Raw genomic sequence first — 16,351 nt, 5'->3', positions numbered from 1 at the left:
CACTCATTTGTAACATTCAAGACAGCTCTTTATTTCTTCTGAAATTCTTTATGCTCCCAACTCTGATTTAGTGTTTGTAATAAAAGAACATGCACTGTGACTAATCTGAGGGGCATGGTGACAGATAATGGAGTGTCATGGAGATTAGGTAAAACTGGACTGGACTTCTTTTCACGTTTAAAAGTCAGGTTATTAGACAGTTGTGAAAAAGGAGTAGGGAGAGGCTTCCTATAGTTATTAAAACTGAGTAGTGGTAAAAAGAGGAAGAGCAGATGCCACTGTGTCCCAGAAGTATTGAGCACATATGCTGCATTTGGGAGGGGTAAAATAAGCAGTTCACTTGCCAGTAATGCTGTTTAGCTAAGTGTAAAATAATGTAGAAAATAAAATTCAATTTATGAAAGACTATGGCAGCTTACATCAATTGGAAACTGGAGGGAAAACCCGAATATGATTGCGTTTGGTTTCATAAGCAAAATTGAGTGACAGTAGGGGTAATGGTATAAAGAACATGTGCTACCTCATTTTGGCCATGTGGGAACAGTTTTGTCTGTCTTTGACCTCTCTGTTTCTCTTCTAAAAATCTCCCCTCCTCTACTTCTCCCTTTCCCTAACTCCCTCCTCCTGTCTCCTACGGTGTGTGATGAGTAGCTGTGTACAAATATTTACTGTCTACCCATTGCCATTAACAGAGAAGCAAAGATGACCATCCTATCTTGAGGCTGTGTTTCCCAAGAGATCATATATATATATATATATATATATATATATATATATATATATATATATCAAGAGCTGAATTGCTCTGGTGTGGATACAACATTCTAGGGACAAATTTGAAGTGGACAAAGCAACATCGTGAGGGATATGAGGGATTGAAGCCATCTACTTATGGCTTTTATTGTGGGATCTTAGAGGAGAGACAACTAACACCAAAATAATTACTGTATAATAACAGCATAAACTCCAGGAAGCATTTCTGTTAGAGGAAAAGACTTAACCTTTAAACATTTCTCATCAAATATCTCATTCCAACAAACAGCCATGGCTTAAATAGAGGGCCCTCATTTCAGGCATCTCCTTTTACTGAGTTACGTGCACTCTCAGGTGGATACGAATGTGCCTTTTATTAAGTTGTTTCTCTCAATGTGCTACATGGGAGGAAACTTCATGCAGCTGTAAATAAAAATGACATTGTGAAATCTGCAAGAAAATGGATGCAACTGGAAGTAATATACAGGGGTGATCTTGACTCAGATAAAAAAATATTGCATATTCATATCTTTCCCACCCAGGAATTTACAATGTGCCCCCAGTTAGCTAGAAACTCACCATGAAGTTCAACCTACAGAGATTTGCCTACCTGTATCTGGAGGGCTGAGCTTGAAGGGGCATGCACCTCTACGTGTATCCTACATGTTGTCTTTTATATGCGTATCTCAGCTTTTAATGTTTACAAGCATGGAGAAAAGTGCTGTGAATGTGGCCTTGAGCTACATACTGAAAAGAGGATGATGAGACTGGACTACAAGGTGTGAAGCAGAGGGTAAGCAAGACAATAAGACAATGGGCTTGGAAACAGGAAGTATGGCTCTGATAAGGGAAGGTCCTGAAAGAGGATAGAGAGGAGAGGGGAGAAAGAGACACAATCACAGCAAATTCTGTTAGAAATATTGTAATGAAACTGGATATTTCATTATCCAATTAAAATAAACTAGTCACTCGAAAGAATGATAGAAGATTTCAACTGAATTTTTCCTTCTGGTGAATGTAGTGTGACAATGTTCCATGTCCATATGTGTACTAGGCTATCTTTATAGGTTATTGATCTCTGGAAGGAATTAGCAGCTCTTCATCTCGTTTAATTTTGAATAAATTAATCGTTTTTCTCTTAGCAAGGCTGGGTAAGCCTGAAGTGCCTTCTTAACTAGCAGCTCACCTTCACTGCTTTTTATTAAATCCTATCTAGCAAGACCTCAAACTATTGCTCTCCCTTATGTTCATCCCAGATATTTAAAAGCAGCTTCCTTGTGTCTACAGATACATTGCTAAGGTGGGGGAGTCACACTAGAGTCAAAATTCAGGGTAAATTATATTTTAGTGAATGAGCCACATGTTCATACCAGGTCTTACTGGAACACAAAACACTCGTTATAGTTATATCTAAACACAGTTTTCTCCAGAAGTTTCTCCTTGTTTGTGTTCTCACAGCATTTCTTTCCCAACTTAGGTTAAATGTCAGTGAATTTATAAAGCCTGTTAGATTCCCCTAGGCAGTTAGGCATTTTAGTCCTTCTTCCTACCTATGTAGCTTTTTTTTTTTTTTTCAGTCTGCAGCTCCTGTACACTGTCAGCTTTTTGAAGACATAGCTTCATGTATACACAAGTATACTTCCTGTATACAGTAACCTTCACGTTTAGCCTCACCCTGATACATCAGTAGATGCTGCATGTGCTATACTGGTACAAATATTCTCCTAGTTTTTGATATTGGGAATTTATCTGTGTTCTTTTTTCAACTGAATGAATTAAAATTGGGTTTAACTTAAAAATCATACTTTAATAGAATAAAAAGTGTCCCTTTTTGCCCTTTTTTTGGCTGACCTCTTGACCACAAAGTAACTTAGTTAAATTAAAGTACCTGGTATGATTAGTGTTAGGAACGTAATGAAATTTGGTTTGCTTCAAAAAAATTTGGATTAATCTGAGTTCCGTGCAATATTTTAACATTTACAATCATTGCTGGATCTATAGGGCAAAGGAAATCATAACCTTTGCTCCAATTTTAAGATGATGAATTGGAGCTTTTTCCAACAAAGCAGAGGACAAAGCCATGTCTTGTTTTGATAGTATACAGCACATTTCATTTCATGTAACTAAATCCAGCTGATATTTTGTTAAAAGACAAAGTTGTTGTCTTTATGATTTTGGTACTGTTTACTAAAACACATATACAATTAATAACTGCTTTCTAAATAATGGGATGTGTGGCAGATGTCAAATATGATACTTCTATCTGTGGCAGATATTAAATGTGATACTTCTAGCACAGAAGTACATGATCAATTTTTTAAGTTACATTTTACATTTTATTTTAATTAGCTACTGCACTTTTTATTTAAACTAAAAACAATTTTATTTTATATATCTATCCTAGTTCCCTCACCCTCCCATTTTCCCATGCCCCTCACCGACACGCATCCCATCCCTCTTCTGCTCCATAGAAAGGGTGAGGCTTTTCTAGTCTGCCTAGGGCCTGTCCCGTGTGACTAGGCTGAGAGAGTATCCCTCTATAAGGAGTGGGCTCCCAATGTCCATTCGTTTTTTAAAAGGAATGAGTGTGCCTGTCTGCGGGCGTGCCTGCGTGGCTAGTTGACAAGCAAGCATGTATCTGCAGAGGCCAAAAGACGGTGTTGAATCCTGTGGAGCTAAAGTTATAGGTGGAAGAACATCATAAGCAAACATGCTTCAAATCACAGCACTGGCGGGGAGGCTCCAGAGAGAGACAATATTTTCACAGTTTGTAGGTGCCTGGGACTTGGAAGGGTTGGGTACAGGATGGTGAATTGGATCGGAGCAATCATACCACTGATGTTAGTCTAGTTGTGGTGATTAACTCATGAATAGTTTTTTAGCACTTCTTACTTATTTAATCCAGTTTAAGATACTCTGGGAGTTATGAAGTCTCCCAGTGTAACAACTCCAGGTATAACTCCAATAGACAAAAATCAAAGACTGCAAAGGACGGGTACTGTTTGTTGGTTGGCTTGCTTGCTTCCTCGTTTAATTTCTTTCACTTAGGCTACAACAAACACGCTATGTCAGGCACCTAATGTCCTCACATTTTCTGTTTCTAATTTGGAAATAAGAGCATTGACTTGGATAGGCTCTAAAGCTCTTTCAGCTATACTTTCTGTGTAACTAACCAGAATCTCCAAAATATTGACCTTACCACTGAGCAGCTATAGTACTGACAATATATCTAATGGTTACCAGGAACGTATACTCAAAACACAGCTTCTGCAGGTTAGGAGATACATTCATGCTGAGAGGACATGAGCAACTACCTTTTTCCAAAAATGTGTTAAAACAGAAGAAAAGAGCTGAAAATTAACCCTTATAAATGTCACAATTTGCCTACTGTATAATTTAAATTGTTTAAATAAAGGTGCTTATTTGCATAATGAAGCATTTAAAAGATATATCTTAAAAATAACAATACTGGGCATTGATTTGAAATTTAAACAAAACATAACAAGTACAAATTACTCTAGAAAGAATGCCATGTAACTGCATAATTAGATGTATTAATAAATGTGAACTATAATTTATGAGACTAAATTTGGCATAGGTATTTATTTAAAGAAAAGTATCTATATTTTATATTTAAATTGCTTCTATTTTTGTTTTGTAAGCATTTGTTGTCATTAACTTTTATAACATGTGTATAATTATACAAGGCAAATGCCTTAAAAAAGTAACGGTCGGGATTAGTTGTCTAAACTGAATTCTCAATTTGATCACTCTCTGCAATAATTTGGGGGAACATGGCATGATACACAAGAGCATCCAGAATATCAAGATTTTTCAGTGTCAAAATACCACCAAAATTGTTTCAGTGTCTAAACAGAATTCAAAGCAATGGTTGTAGCTTTGAACCAAGTCCTTAAGTAGCCCAAACTAAACTGTTAATTCATTTAAGAATCATCCAACTTTTTAATCAATAAAATAATTTAAAGTATTTGGTTACATTTTGAGCTTTATTTTTAAATTAAAATATAAATACATCACTTATCCTTTTCTCCTTCCAATCCTTCCCATGACACCTACTCTCTTTCAAATTGATGGCCTCCTTGTCTTTCATTATTATTGTTACACACACACACACACACACACACACACACAATTATAAGTCTACTTAATGAGATTTGTTTGTATGTAGTTTCAGAGTTGACCACTTGGTCTAGATTTCCCTTCTGTGTTACCACATTTATTGATGTTACAACTTTTCAGATCATATTCAGTTACTCTAATTTTTTATTTGAAATGTATAGGTATTTTGCATGTGAATATGTATGTCTGTGCACAACTTGGGTGTCTAGTGCTTGCAGAGGCCAAAGGACAGCCTCAGATACCCTGGAACTGGAGTGACAGATAGCTGTGAGCCATCATGTGGGTTCCTGGAACTGAACCCAGGTCTTCTGAAAGAACAATTCTTAAGCAACATTTTTACTCCTCTTGTTTGATTTCTTTAAATAGTGAAAATGTTGTACCCAAATTCTGAACCCACCAAGAGACCTGATCCAAAGAAAAAGCAAAGAATCTTTTATTAGCACATTAACTGTATCAGTTCCTCCATCTGTCTGACATAGCAGGTGGAGTGAGAGGGACCTGGAGGGACTATGGCGCAAGAAATTTATTGGGGTGGAGTAAGGAGAGTGTCTGGAGCCTGCAACATTTTCAGGATTGGTACATTTCTGGCTTATGTGACCTATCTTGTGTTTATTGATTAAAACTGGTAGTTATGGCCTATAGGCCTGCCCAGGGCAGTTGCTATGCTCTGAAAGCCACTGTTACTGTAAACCACACCCAGAGCCTGCCAACTAACTTCTGATTGGTTCCTTGACACATGGAATGTATCTGACCTCCTACTTACTAGGAGGTCAGGCAAAGTCAGCAAGCTCAGAATATGTTGCTGAATCAGAGACCTACATCTTGCTGGATCTTTTCTGTAGCCTGTCTTGGCTGATAAAGCAGGGGCTGGGTGAGTGTCTGTTCCCTCCAAAGTGCTGTAACCTGTCTTTGTGAGGCTTTAGTTGGATCCAGTCGACTTGGCTGGTTCATACCTGAGAGAAAGAGAGTGTGTGTGAATTGAGACATTAAGAAAAAGCCAGAGGTACAGAACACAGTCAGAAAGGCTTTCCAAGGAATACTGTATGCCCCAAGTTTATTCTTCAACATTCATAAATACCGAAACCAAAAAGAGGAATGTGGCACCATTGCAGTCACATGAATGGGGAGGTAAAATGCAAAGTCCTAGAGTTTTCTGCCAAAATGTGAGGTTATTCTGTGTTCTCAGAAAAGGTATTCATAGCAAGCCCTGGGGGCAAGAATTACCCACATGAAGTAAATACCCTTCTGGAAACAGCTTTCATCTCAGGCTGCCTTATAGAATCCCACAATGAATATAAGAGAGCAGTTTGATTTTTTTATTGATATTAAATATCAGGCTTGTATGCAAAGAATATAAACATCTGGTGATTTTTTTGTTTATTGTTTGTATTGTGGGTCTTATTTTTATTTTTTTCCCATTGAGAGTGTTTATCTGTTGTCATTTCAACTAATATGGAGAAAGACGAAAAAATACACCCTTTTAGTCATTCATCTCTATGAGTGCCCTAAGAATCTAAGTGATGTATGTCAAAACATTACATATTAGAAATTACTTTCCCACCAAAACATGAATTTCTCCAAAGAGAACTTTTCATAAATTGAGTATAGTCTTTTTCCTCTTCAAAGAATTGCCAACATTGTTTTCAAGAAATATGGGACTTTTGATCTTTTTATGTCATTTTTTTTTAAATTCAAACATTCTAGCATTCATTTTCTTGAAAGTTGATAGCTTCTATTAAGGGCAATGCTGTTTAGAATGAATCTTCTTGTGAGAATAGTCTGTGATTGCTGCCCTCTACATGTGCAGGCAATCTTCCCATTTTCCTTCAGTAAAGAAATTTTCTCTTTTACATCCAAATGTATTACATTTTTATGTTGTGTCCAAAAGTGGAGATGACCTCTGTTCCAAAGGTTCTAGCTGTCAGTATGTATTTGGTCACAGACAACATGTATGATTAGCTAAGGATTTCTCATCACTTGAGGAGTTTCTGCTTGTGAAAGGTAATGTAACAAGAACTCACCAAGTTTCTTAAGGTCACTTTGCACTAAAGCAATAGAATGTAGGGATTTAGAAAGCTCCATATGTGTTAAATTATTCTTAAATTATAATTTGATACTAAGTCATTGATAATTTGCTGTCATCTTCTGTGCCTTAATTCAGAGACCACCTTTTGTTTGTGATGATACATGCATCTATAGAAGCTGCTAACTGAGCTGACATGCTGTCTCTAAGCATGAACATCCATTGGTCCCTTTTTGCACCATGGAACTTTAAAATGAGTTGGCTAATGGCTATGTTTTTAATTCAAATTCCTGTTCTGTTACAATTGGCATCTTTCTTTTGTATTATGTATTCTAGTTATATCATTTGCTTATCTTATTCAAGTTTAGTTTGAGAAAGGAAGAGGCCCTCCTACATTTTAACAATCACCTTAATCATATGGCCCAGTATTGACATGATTTCAGGATTCAAAAATTTTCTTCCACTGCTATGTTTCCCTTTTACATTTTCAGAATGTTTTTGTGACTATTGGGTAAATTAGAAATGTTTGTCCAAGAAATCTTGAATCCCCTGAGAAAGTTCAAAGTGTTAGGCTAATGGTTCTGGCTATGGTAGAGTCTAATGAAAATTACTCTTAAAATCGGGATTGTTTATGTTTAGATGATTTGCTTGGGTTTTCATGTATCTTGTGTCTTTTCTTCCTGACTCCACAGCACCCCCGACAGTTCGGATTGTGCACTCAGGATTGGCCTGCAATATTGAAGAGGAACGCTACTCTGAAAGAGTCTACACTATCCGGGAAGGAGAAACTCTAGAACTGACTTGTCTGGTTACAGGACATCCACGCCCACAGGTGAGTCCTGAGCTGTGACATTGAAGAAGACACTGACTTCTCATGGAAGTTGGTAGTTTATATTTTACACAATTAAGCTAGAATTTTTATGTTTGTTTGGCTGGTTGTAGGTGCATGCCTGGCAGGGTGGGAGTTGTGTCTTTGCTTTTATTTTCTACTCCAAAATAAATGAAGAGAATGAAAGGTAAGGGTGATAATTTCTAAATATTGCTCAAGAATGCAAGTGCATAGGATGAAATAAGAAATTTGGGTTGTGTGTTGCAAGAAATTTAGAATACATCCCCAAGAAAGCTGTTAAAAAGACAACTGCAAAAATAGCTCAAAAAGATAACAATTCATATGGCAGTGAGTCTATTTTAGAATGTGGAAACCTGGCTTCATGATGACATAATTGTACCTGAGGAAACTTTGTTTTGAAGAATGTGTTGCAAGGCATCACATGCACCTTTCTTAATCTTGGCTTTATATTCATAAATGTTTTAAATAAATGTTTACAGGTGTTAAATTTACTTGAAATTTCACATCAATTAGCTACACCTTCCTTAGGTGGTTACAAATGGGAACAATTGAGAAATTTGAAAAGTTCTAATACTACAAATAACGTGTAAAGATAAAACATGCAGGATCAAAAGAGATAATTGCATACAAATAAATCCATGTAGATTATACACATATAATGTGAAAATGTAATTTTTATTCAATGTTTTTCCTCATTAACAATTTTTATTTTTATATACTTAATCTGTCAACTTCAGAATTCACACAGATATATAAGTGTGGCAGAGGAAATTAGTAGATTTAGTAGAAAAAGTTATATATTTTAATTGCTTTGCTCTCAAGACAAAAAGCTTGGCTGACACAGCCAAAGAAGAGAATGGAATTAAATTTAAGGGTTTTATGAATTTGCAACTATTGCCTTGACATTTGCTTCCTTCACTTTTAACTATACTGATTAAGGAACTCTTAATTCTACCTCATGAACAAATAAAACTAAACCTAATGTAAGAAGAGGCATTGGATAGGCAGGCTGGTTTGAAGATAATTAGAAGATACAAGACGGATAGATACATAGATTCATAGGACCACAGTAATGACTGAAGTGATAAGATCAACTACATTTTACAAAAATTAATCTTGCTGTTAAACCCTAAAAGTAAAAAAGTAACTAAAACAATGTCTAATGTTTTTTGAAATAGAAATTACAAAGATTAAACTTATGAATAATTATATTTTCTAGTAACAGGATATGAATTAAAAAATAGAAGTTGGCTTAATAAAATTAAATACCATAAAATTTGGCTAAAAATAATTAAATATACTATAAACAATGATTTCAAAGGAAAACAGAGAAAAAGTGATGGTAATTATAAAATCAGATATGAGGTTAGTATTTAAAAATTCATAGAAAAAATATTGAGTTCTTCAAAAATTTTAAAAGCATATTTAGAGTTAACTCAAATAGCTCAAGAAATTTCGATGTTGTTACAATTTATTTTTTAATTAAAAGACCTAATAAGATAGGTAGAATCAAAGTTTGGAATCAAAATACTTTAAAGTACAAGAAGTAACAAAAGATTGGTGAGACAGTTACCAGAAAGAGAAGTCCACTGGTCACACACACCCAATGTTAGAACACTGAGTTGCTGCATTATACTCTGAACTATAAACTTCATTTTATATTATTATTATTTTCTTATTTTACATATTGATTACAGTTCCCCTTCCCTCCCGTCCTCTCTTCCTTCTTCCCTTTCTCCCTCCCTCCCGCTCTCCCTTCCACCCATGCCCTGCCATCCCATCTCCTCCCATCCCATCATCACCCTCCACTCCACAGGGAGGGTGATGCCACCAGGAGGGATCAAGAAAACCTGTCAAGTCATTTGGAGTAGGGACTAGGCCCCCACCCCTCCTACCTCTAGTTTAGGGGAGTATCTCCCTATGAGGAGTGCTCCCAAAGTCTTTTCATGCACCAGGGATACATCCTGATTCCACTGTCAGAGATCCCATAGACTTCCCAGGCCTTCCTAACTGAGACCCATGTTCAGGGGGTCTGAGTCAGTCCAATGCTGTTTTCCCAGCTATCACTTTAAAATGGAATTTCTATATACCCCTGTCTATATGTCCTCTATAACAGTTCTGTTTCCCCTTTAATCTTAGTGGACAGCGAGGCTTCCCTGTCAACATTTACATTTCAGAGTGACATCTCATTGTTTATCTAACCTGAAATGAGCTCTGGAAAGAGGATTAGGAGATTTTTATTCCTTAACCAATTCCATTTTGATGTCTATTTAAATATGTTCCCATAGTTTTTGGGTTTTTGTTACTTTGTTTGTTTGTGTTTGTTTGTTTGTTTTTGGACAACAAAAACTGTCATAATCATCATACTTTATTTCATTCATAGAAGTAACTCTTGTGTCACATTGAGTTGATATTTCCTCATTGAAATGGTTCACTGGGTGTCTTCTTTGCCAGCAGGCAGGATAGGGAAGGCTGACAGAACAGCTGGGGCTTGTCATTCTGGCCAAAGTCTAAAGGGCATGCTATTGGCATCTGCTCCTGAAGATGAATTTTCCTGGATGACAGCAAGGAGCTGGAACAGCTTCCTTCTGTATCTAGTCTGGCACTGGAAATACTCAAATGAAGACAAGAGGGTTCTTAGCCATTTGTCACCATAGTTTTTTAGTCTCCTACCTCTTTCCATTGCTATTAAAATCATAGAAATCCCCTACTTCCAAAAATATTACAAGCTTTTAAAAACTATATTACTTAGGTTCATTGCAAGTAGTCCAACACTAATGACATATGCAAGAGAAATAAAATAAAGGAGGAGTCAATTCACCCAAGTAGATAGGAGGGTGACACTGGAACCAGAATACCTATATTGCTTCATCCTCCTAACAGAGTAATTTTGGGAAAGTTCAAGACCTCTCTGATTCATGTGTCTCAGGGTTTTATTGATGTAATTTAAATTGTAACAGTTATAATTATGTAGTAGAATAGTTTTGAGTGACAGTTATATTATAAATATGCATATATACATATATATAATGTGTAAACACATACTTTATATAATGTTTGAGAAATAGACCCTACTACAGGTTAAAGCCTAGTTGTGAATATTTTCCTTCACACTTAATGATTTCTAAATCTTTGCTTATTGACTTTTTATATTGTCTTTTATTTTCTTTTTCATTTGACATATATCTCCTTACACATTATTGAGAATTTACCTTAATACTTAAATTCCACTGCTGGCAAATATGCTACAAACTTCCTTCTGGGGTGTTAGCTTTGTTTAAGGTATAGTTGTTAAAAGATGGAACACTATATTAAATCATTTAACTCCCTTCGAAGCCAAGTTCAATAAATATTATTGACGTGTCATCATGAAATAGAGAATTAAAGTAAATTGCTCAGGATCATACAGCTCTGAGCAAAAGCTCTTCACCTGAAATATCTTCAAGATATGTATTATCCTGCTTCTAGGAATGTCTTCCTACTGGAATGAACTCCTTTACCATAATCTAGTATCTAAGAACCACTCACTTTGTCAAACTATTATGTGGAAGAAAAAAAACTGAGATCCAAAGGGATGAGTATCTATTACTAGGTAATATATATATAGTCTTATTCATTGAGTTAACAAAGATATTAATCAATAAAGATGATATAGTAATAAAAAAGATGAATCCTTTTATACATTCTATTTCTCATACACCTAGACACTTTACATTCCAAGAGTCTTTTATGGATATTGTTTGTTCAGTATGCCCTTGGTTAAGGCCAACCATTTCTTTCTTCTTAATGAATTAAAAGATGAGAATTTTATCTTCTTGTGTAAATTATTGTGATCTCAGTTTTTCCTCATTTGCTCAGTAAAGCATCTGAAAAATGTCATAAGGCAGACATCAAATGATGTTCTAAGCAGGTTACCTGAATATTTGATACTTTCAAACCTTAAGACAATTCTTAGTTTAACTTGGCTATATTCTAAAACTTCTGATACATGTGCATGAAAAATAAATGTAATAGATTTGGCCCACACATACACCCACATGTACACACACACACACACACACACACACACACACACACCATGGTAAGAACTAGGTTCTGTTATCCTACCAAAAGATATCAGATGTTACTTTTTCATGGCTAGGAAAATGCAATACAGATTATTTCTTTCATCATTCATCAGCTATATATCTGTTCATGCTGGAACTGTCATCTCCTTTACACGAGAGATCTGCCAAACCAAGTAATTTTTTTTCACGAATCTTTTGGATGTAGTTCACATGATAACAAGTCACAAAAGATGCTCAGAAACTTACTTGCTCAAATTCCAGATCTATGTTACTTTCATGTGTTCTCCATAAACATCAACCTGGTTCTATCCAAAAGTGATTAATATGGTTATTAGCTCATATATACATTGTCAAAACTATCAAACAAAGCTTTTAATGGTAAATATCATGTCTTCAATATTTTTTATTTGTGTTTATGTAGTATAAAGTATATTTGTGTTGGATCTTTTTTATATTTAAGAATGTGCTAATACTTTTTTTTTATTCTAAGTATATTACCAACATTTTACATTAAACTCCTTTGGGTACTAGGTTACTTTTGTTCCATGGGTAATCTAAATGCATTTAGTATATTTCAAAGATTCATATTTATTTCTATGAACAATATTTGTGCTTGGAATAACCAGCTATTACATATGTGTGTAATATATGCATATGTAATATTCTAGAAACTTTCCTCAAAAACTTTAGATAATGTGCTGAGTCAAAACACTTTATAGAACAATTTATGCAGATTATATTTGCTTATAAAGATTTATTTTTTATTTCACTTGTTAAATGCCATGAAAGTCCCTGGCTTTCACAGAATTAAATTTGATATCTTTCTTATGGAGAACTTCATAGTGTTTAGGGTTCTCATTAATTACCTTGGACTCATTACTGAATCTGGCACCATGCTTCTATCCCAGCTTGCTGCTATAAAACTCTTCCATTTTCACACTGGCACAAAATACTGCTTTACTAAATGACCTTGAAATATTGACTTTGGAGAGACAACACATCCTGTTAAAAAAAGTAGAAGAGTTGGATTATAATCTAAATGTTACATAGGGTTTTACTAATAAATGTGTAATGGAGTTTACAGCCTACAAATTAGAGTCTTCTGATTCTCATAGAATAGCAAACTGTCATTCTAACTAAAAAAAGAAAGAGCTCAAATTTCTGGTTCATACCTAAAAACTAGGCACAGGGATAAATACACTGTTAAAAATTACAATCTGCCTAAAATAACCAAATAAAACTTGTGAATTTGTGGCCGTAGCTCAGTAGTTTAGCCCTTGTGTAAAACATAAAGCCCCACATTTTATGTCATTACTACAAAGGGGAAATATAACGAACTCCAAAAATATTTTATTATTGATAATTTAATGTCATAAAACTGCTCTTCCCTTCCTTAGACTCCTCCTATACTCTTATGTTGCTACTCCTATCATGCTTTCAAATTAATGGCTTCTTTTTTTACTTGTTTTACACACACACACACACACACACACACACACACACACACATACAATCTGCATATTATTATTTGTATGTATAGCTTTCCAAAGATGATCATTTGGTATTGTATAACCAGTTGGTATACTATTACCTACTATTTCTCATGATTTTGTCATTCTTTATTTGCCAGTAGTAGTCTGTGTTGAGTTGATCCCTGATGGTTTTTTCCCTGTCAATTTTGTGATGTCTATTGTCATCATCCTTGTTCAGCAATTCTTTGGGAAGTCATGTTGGTGAGAGTTTCTTGGTGTAGCTTCTGACATTAATAAGAAATACAGTCTCACAGAAAATCCCTTGCTCCTTTGGCTCTTACAATCCTTTGACCTCTTTTCCATAATTATCCCTGAACCTATGGTGCTGGAGTTATGTTGTAGATATAACTATTATCTTGTGATCCACAATTCTATGGAGATTTATTAAAATGCCTAGCATGTATAAATGCTAAACAGATATCAATCATCTGTGATTGAGTTGTAGATGCATAATCATTTCTTCTATAAACATAATTTAAACTATTACTGTCATTATTAGATGACTGCAATTAACCCATTAAATCTGTGGGCTATTCTCCTATTTATCATACTTTCATTAACTTTGACCAGCATAAACATTAGTGGCAAGAGATATATTGAGTTAGGTGTTAATTTTTTAATGGTATTGAATATGCCAGAAAAAAAGTTAAAATAGAAACATTCTTCCTATGATTCTGACTTTATTACTCACAGAATACTTGGAACCTATTTTAATATGATGTTGTGATAGTTCTTTGACATTTAGACATCATGCTGATTTATACTAAGTGATGTGAAGTGTCAAGAGCAACCTCCACAAAGAATTCAAACTCCTCAAAGGCTCAGAGCAGCAGCAATGTTACCATCTCTTTCTTTTATGAACTTGTGTTAGAGAGTTCACCTTGGTTGCTCACTATATGAAATGTACTGGTCAGAATGATAATGCCATCATAGGATGTTTCAAGGAGATAGTTCTGTAAGAAAATGATATTTAAGGAGACTTTGGCTTGGCAATGTGGTCCCTAAAGCTTTAAGTATGATCACATTCTCAAATATCAGGTATTGGGTAGTAGTGCTTTGCCCATATTCTGAATATTGGTAAAAATAAGATTTAGAAACCAACTACTTTTATCAATAGGACTTTATGTTGGCCCATTGATTACAGTGCTTTTCCAGGTGTAATATAGTGTTCACTATCTCATACAATACTTAAATTTATATATAATCAGACATGACACCTTGAATAGGTTTATTTTTTGTTTGTTTGTTTTATGTGTATGTCCCTAACTACATAGGTATGATCTATTTAGTCTGTATACTGTTACTTGTGTGTATATTATATCAGGGCTGATTACCTGATATTTGATAACTAATTTTGGAAACTCCATACTCATTTCTTAAAAATATACCTGGAATTGAATTAAATCTAAGCATTGGAAGTCTGATAATTCATGCATTAAGGGTTTTGTGTGACAGAGATATCTGATTAATACAGACTGGCATAATGACTGCCTATGACATTGTTTCCTGATCTGAACTAAATCTTGGTAAGGGTCAAATAATGGACTTCAAAACACAAAAGCAAAATAGTTATACGAACTGATAGACCTTAGAAATCAGATAGCTCCTTTGAAATATAAAATCTTTGCGTAATACATTTAGAAACCATAAGATCACAGCCATGACATTTGATAAATTATATTCTTCAGTTTTAATATTATAAAAAGACCTGTATTGAGATACACAAAAATGTATTATATAACCAGAGATTAGTACTTAGTTGACATTTCATAATATGATTTTACTCATATTTTTAGTATTTTTAGAGCTGTCAACAAATTCTAAATATACTACTAGCCTTAACATAATTGAGATGAACTTTTTCTTATGTAATGATAAACCAATTGACCTATTTTTATGGTTTTTTGTGTGTGCTCATGTATGTAAGTCCGGAAACCCTTAGCATTTGAGCACACTCATTATGTTACAAATGTTCATTTATAATGATAGTTATTATGCCTACCTCTCCAAGAAGTGTAGCTTGAAAGTCACCATAGTGGTGATATTCTTAGATGGAATTTATCCTCACTTATTAAGATATTTGAATTGATAAGATTTCACATCTCTTCCTCAGTGAAGTGCTCATTGGAATGATATTAAAAATCAGTAAGTGATTCTATGAACCAACATCATTTTAAGAAAATTGCAGGCAATGTATTATAGAATATGTTATCAGTAGTTACTAATAACTTACACAAGTGCTGATTGTAAGCTAGTAAAATTGATTCTAAATTAGGCCCATCACAGCCTTTTGGTGAAATGCTGAGATTTCAGCAAATAAAAATTACCCTAAAGTGTTAACCTGGTTACAAAGAAGAAAAGTGCTTGTGGAATGGAATGTTTCTCTGACTAATAAATAAAGAAACAGTTATTAAGAATGACTCCAGGAATTTATTTTTAGTAGTTGTTAATCTTTTGATTTTCTCTTGCTGTCAAGATATTAATAAAGAGGAAAAATGTCATTAGTTTTCCCAGTGGTGTTATCTGTTTCCATAAGCAGACATTGATTCCTTCCTTTTTTATGCTTCCTTGTGCAACATGAGGTAACATTATCCTTTACAAGCCTGCCTCTTCTTACTTGCTTGCCTTTGGCACAAATCATTGATGATGCAGGACAGGATTGAGCAGAACAAAATCCTTAGTTAATTAGTACCTCTTACTTTGGGCATCATAAAATTTGTATTGGGTTTTAGTATGAACTTTAAGAATTCAGGGTTGCGGTGAAGGTAAGTTATCTTGTTTATTATTTAAAAAAAAAAACACTATTGGCATGAAAATTAAAAATGGGCCTCAAATTCTTACCATTTACAAATAATCTTTTAAAATGTTCTAAGAAGTAAATGTAACAATTATTAATATGTTGATAAAAGTGTGCAAATATATTTTTAAATGAACTTGAAGTCTGTTTATCCTCAAAAGCAGAAAGAAGTAGCTAAGCTGAACTTCA

The 16,351-nt window shown here is 34.5% G+C and overlaps 1 protein-coding gene across 3 annotated transcripts in view; it reads left to right on the top strand.

The window, feature by feature from the left end:
* Mdga2 (MAM domain containing glycosylphosphatidylinositol anchor 2) overlaps positions 1-16,351 on the top strand; it is a 761,827-nt gene that overhangs the window by 332,808 nt on the left and 412,668 nt on the right. For all 3 annotated transcript variants that reach the window (XR_007835196.1, XR_007835197.1, XM_051195916.1), the window contains exon 2: positions 7,609-7,748. Coding sequence is in view for 1 of the 3 variants with exons in the window: in XM_051195916.1 (XP_051051873.1) it covers positions 7,609-7,748 (140 nt within the window). In the remaining 2 variants the exon portion in view is untranslated. The remainder of the gene's footprint in view (positions 1-7,608; positions 7,749-16,351) is intronic.

This window comes from Phodopus roborovskii, unplaced genomic scaffold (assembly GCF_943737965.1).
Source record: "Phodopus roborovskii unplaced genomic scaffold, PHOROB, whole genome shotgun sequence".
NCBI lineage: Eukaryota > Metazoa > Chordata > Mammalia > Rodentia > Cricetidae > Phodopus > Phodopus roborovskii.
This window is presented reverse-complemented; position numbering and strand designations above follow the sequence as displayed.